Source organism: Sprattus sprattus (assembly GCF_963457725.1).
Source record: "Sprattus sprattus genome assembly, chromosome: 18".
NCBI classification, from domain to species: domain Eukaryota; kingdom Metazoa; phylum Chordata; class Actinopteri; order Clupeiformes; family Clupeidae; genus Sprattus; species Sprattus sprattus.
Genome location: NC_137916.1, coordinates 31636012 through 31641011, shown reverse-complemented (window position 1 = coordinate 31641011; position 5000 = coordinate 31636012). Strand labels below are relative to the sequence as shown.

Here is a 5000-nt window from a genome sequence, read left to right as displayed (position 1 = left end):
TATGAAGCCATTCCAACACACCCCACTCATTTACAGTTGGACTGAACCATGCTTTTGGCATTTTATATTCCCATAGTGATTCATCATGTTCCAAACCTCCTAATTTATCACCATTATCTGTACCATACAATTACAAAAATAAAAAAATACAAAATAAAGATACAGATGTCTTTCGTTGCCTAGAACATGCATACTGTCTTATTAATTATAGTATCCAGATGACATACTGTATGTTGGAGTGTAAATTACAGTGTAAGCACAGGAGAGTTTTTTAGAAAGACCTAGTTCACCACACAACGGCAATGAGCTTGGGTGTCCTGGGACATCTGTTCCATAGTGTGAACTTTAACACCTGGCCTCTGCCATTTGCTGTGTTCGCCCATCAGGTGCAGTCATGTTTGAGGCCCTGCTTCCATAGTGTGAACTTTAACCCTTGACCTCTTCCCTTTGCTATGTCAGCCATCAGGTGCAGTCATGTTTGAGGCCCTCCTTCCGACCCTGCTCTTCCTGCCGTGGGTCACCCCCGTCCCCCCCACCTCCACACCCTGCCATCGCTGCTGTGACCCTCTGGAGCCTCCAGGGGGCGATGTGGTCCACACACCTGAGATACGCACGCACATCGACATGACCATCCTCAAAGGTTGGCTGCTTCGTCTTAGGGATCCATCCATGGCCACACCCAGCATCACCAGAGTCTGCTTGGAGCCTGTCATTAGCGCCCCCTATAGGAAACTCTATTTAAGTTTTTATGTCTCCTTTGCTTTGCTGTTTTGTGGCTTTTATTATTGGGGATTAGGAGCAGAAGTTCCCACCTACAGCTAAGAGCAGGAGACACACAGAACCCAATTATATGTTGTCAAATATGTTGCATAAATTGTAGCTCAGTTTTAGGTGGATGTAAGATAGATATAGATATACAGATTTATGAATTGGTTCTAGGAGGAAACTTAAATAAGATTATTCAGTACTGTGTTACAAATACAGAAACTGGAAGTAGACCATGGAACAAATGAGTAGAAACCCCGTAGAAGCATGCAGAATCCCATGCCTGCACACGCACACACACACACACACACACACACACACACACACACACACTTAGAAGCATGCAGAATCCCATAGGAATACATAAAACCTGCACAATGGATTCTGGAAAGGGCTCATCTAGTCCGTGTGTGACAGGAGTTGAGTTATGTGTGGGTTAAGTGGGTAACTTGGATGCTTCTTGAGTGATTTCCTCATGAGACATTTGTGTTGAATGATCATGGTGTGTTGGGGGAATCAAACACTGATGACATGGCTTCCCTCAGACAAGTGGAGTCAGCTGTGTGAATGTATCAGTGTAAGTTGGAGAGACTGTCAGAGAGGTATTTGGAGAGCGCGCTGGAGTGGTATTTGGAGAGCGCACTGATTTGATCTCCATGCTATCTCAGCGTCACCGCCCTGGCTATCTCACAGCTGATGTGGCAGTGAATCCAGGGTGTATGCGTGTCTGTTTTTGTGTGTTACATCATCGCTTTTATGGCACCTTAATTAAGCAATATAGCACGAGTAGGAGTGGGGTAGGTAAGGGATAATCCCACGGGTGGTGTTCGGCCGTAGCCACCGAGGCCGCAGATTAACATTTTAACATTTCAACACAAAGTTATTAATTAAAAATGGTTTATTTCGCCATTGTTTCTCCGCAACAAAAAATAGTTCCATTGTCAACGTCTTGGTTTGGAATTTTAAGAATTTTGAATTAACGGTTATCATCAACGGCAAATTTTTCATCGCGGAGTGATTTATTATTAGCTGTGAAAAGTCCCGTAACTGTTGGTATGTTGACGAATAACCTATAGTATGGAACTTCTCTCGTCCAATCAGAAACAGCTAAATTACGCGATAGAACCCAATTGTTTTATAATATACATATTTGTATCAAAAGAATACAAACAAAGACCCGAAAAACCATACACACAAATAGATGAATCATCTCTCTCTCCCCAGGTGACACAGGTGATCGCGGGGACAGAGGGACTCCAGGTAAACAGGGACCCGAGGGCCACCCAGGCCACGCAGGCTCCGAGGGGCCCAAGGGCGCCACAGGGGAGTCGGGGCCCCCAGGGTCCCCCTGCCGGCCGCAGTACGCAGCCTTCTCCGTGGGCCGCCGTAAAGCCCTGCACAGCGAGGAGCACTACCAGACGCTGCTCTTCGACGTCACCTTCGTCAACCTGCACGACGACTTCGACATGTTCTCGGGGCGCTTCCGCTGCAGCGTGTCGGGCGTCTACCTCTTCAACGTGAACCTGCACACGTGGAACTTCAAGGAGACGTACGTGCACGTGATGCAGGACGAGACGGAGCGCGCCATCATCTACGCCCAGCCCAGCGAGCGCTCCATCATGCAGAGCCAGAGCCTGATGCTGATGCTGGGCCACGGAGACCAGGTGTGGCTGCGCCTCTTCAAGCGCGAGCGGGAGAACGCCATCTACAGCGACGACACCGACGTCTACGTCACCTTCAACGGCCACCTCATCAAGCCCGACAAGGAGTGAGCAAGTGTGTGTGTGCACACGGGGTCTCATGAAGCTCTATCAGGAGTCAGGAGTGTGTGTGTGTGTGTGTCTGAGACCTGCAGTGATGGCTTTGTACTATATGTACCTGCAGTGATGGCTTTGTACTGTATGTACCTGCAATGATGGCTTTGTACTGTTTATGTTGAGGGGGAAGAAATTATATCTAATGTATCACAGTTTCAGCATCAATCGGATGGTCAGTTTTTGTTTTGTTTTTATAAAATGACGACTTGGTGCTAGAGAGGGTCCTCAACAGTAGTTTGCACATGCCTCTGGTGCTACTGCTCCTGAAAGAGCTTTTAGGCGTGTCTTTTATATTCTGCATTCATGAAAATATGTGAGCAGAGATACAGCGGTGCGTTGAGTTTCCCTGACGACAGCTAATGTGGAGCTCTAGGCTGATCTGAGCCATACTTGTGCCAAACCTGACTCAGTCACATCCTGTCTGGTTTGCTAACCCTAACCCTAACCCAGACCTGACTGAGTCACTTCCTGTCAGTTGAACCACAGAGCCCTGTTTAAACAAGCCTGATTATCACAGGAATTGCCAATTCTGTTTTGCATGCACACCCAAGTATGCAAGTGCACCCACAGATACACACAAACACACACACACACACACACACACACACACACACACACACACACACACACATGCACACATGCACACACACAGACAGAGACACACAGATTGGTATACATACACAAACATTCACATTACCTTTAATATGATAACAAGGTCATTATTTGTTTTAAATTTCATCTTATATTTGTATTTGGGTACCTTTTTCTACCTAAATGTAACCATGCAGTAAACAGGGTGATTCCAATTTAACCTCACATTACTTCTCTCAAGGTTTCTTAAAGTCTTCTCACAGGATATAAATAAAAACACTAGGATAAAATATATGACAAATGTACTGGTATTCTCTTTATATCACATGAAGGGCACATTACTAATGCATTGTTTCTAATGGAGATTGGTAAAACTAGTTAGAGGTAGAGGTCAGAGCGGACTTTAGCTGCCACTGGGCTACCTGACTCTGCTACATTAGAATCGGAATCAGAATCAGAATCAGAATCAGAATCAGAATCAGAATCAGAATCAGAATAGGAATCAGAATCAGGTTTTATAGGTTTTAGAAGCACACTGAAAAGGGTTGCAGCCCTGCAAGTATATCTCCAGGGGCCCACAAGGATTGCAGATACAAAAGAAAATAAAGATTTGATATGGTGACAGTCAAGATACCCATTAATTGACACCTTCGCAACCTGCTGTGAAGCCAGCCCCCACTTGTTTTATGTACATGACTGCGACTGCGTAAATGTGTTTCTGTAAGCCGATGTATGTGTGGAGGTTCATGTTCGTACACATGTGTAAGTGTGTGTGAAGGTGTGTGTGTGAAGGTTCATGTTCGTACACATGTGTAAGTGTGTGTGAAGGTGTGTGTGTGGAGGTTCATGTACGTACACATGTGTAAGTGTGTGTGAAGGTGTGTGTGTGGTTTCCTCAGAGTAAAAAAAAGCTGTCTACCGCAGTCCCTAGTCCTCTCTGCATGAAAGGGTTCAGGCCTTAGGTTGTTATGCACCGATGCAAACCAGGAAGTAAGAGACACTTGTGGGTTTCCTCTTTAAGTAGCAACAATCCCGTCGCAGTCACATCACTCTGCACACAGACACTAAACAAAGAGAGGAAGAGAAAGATGAGAACACAGAAATAGTTAATAGTTGCGAACTCTTGATAAGCTAGTAATGCTTTACTAAAGTTGTACAACCCTATCTTTGTGCTGCTCTTACCTCACTCTCTCTGTACATATTAGCCTTTTCTCTCTTGTGCCTCTACATCTCTCTCTTTATCTCTCTCTCTACTCTCTGAATCTCTTAAAAGCTCCCAGTAACCTATCTGCCAAGGCTGCTGGATGTTCCCCTATCCTCATGGTCACTTCTGCTAACTTTTCTGGAATGACAGATATAATCCCCAAGACCTCTAGTAGTGCTATTTTCAGTCCTGATTTTTTCCCAACCTTTTCTTTACTTCATCTACCAACGCTCTAGATAATGTAGAGGGAAGGCACATGCTCAGCACAACACACACATCAAAATCTTTCAATCTGTAGCTGTCAATCAAGTCGAGTTCAATTTTTTGCTTCTAACTGTGAGGTGGTAAGGCATTTGCTGGTGTGTGACATCACCTTATCTCCACTTGCTCCGTTATGCACAATGAAATGTTTCTAAAGTAACTGAAACGACTCGCTGAAAACCTAAACTAGTGTTTGTGCCTGAAGTACTGTGGACCAGGGTTAGCCGATGTATAGGACGTATATGCGAGTGTGACATCATGTTTAATACGACCCAGAAGAAGTGCGGTCAGCCCGATAAATTGAGGGCTACTATGGGAACCTTTCCAGATGGAAAGTCATCTGTGGACACACACACGCACAC

The 5000-nt window shown here is 45.1% G+C and overlaps 1 protein-coding gene across 1 annotated transcript in view; it reads left to right on the top strand.

Annotated features, from left to right (window-relative positions):
* LOC308379949 (complement C1q tumor necrosis factor-related protein 6-like) overlaps nucleotides 1–3294 on the top strand; it is a 9421-nt gene extending 6127 nt beyond the window's left edge. The window contains exons 2-3 of the mRNA XM_080857223.1: nucleotides 460–640; nucleotides 1990–3294. Coding sequence (XP_080713349.1) covers nucleotides 475–640; nucleotides 1990–2537 — 714 coding nt within the window. The 5' untranslated portion in view covers nucleotides 460–474 and the 3' untranslated portion in view covers nucleotides 2538–3294. The remainder of the gene's footprint in view (nucleotides 1–459; nucleotides 641–1989) is intronic.
* Nucleotides 3295–5000: the final 1706 nt, after the last annotated feature.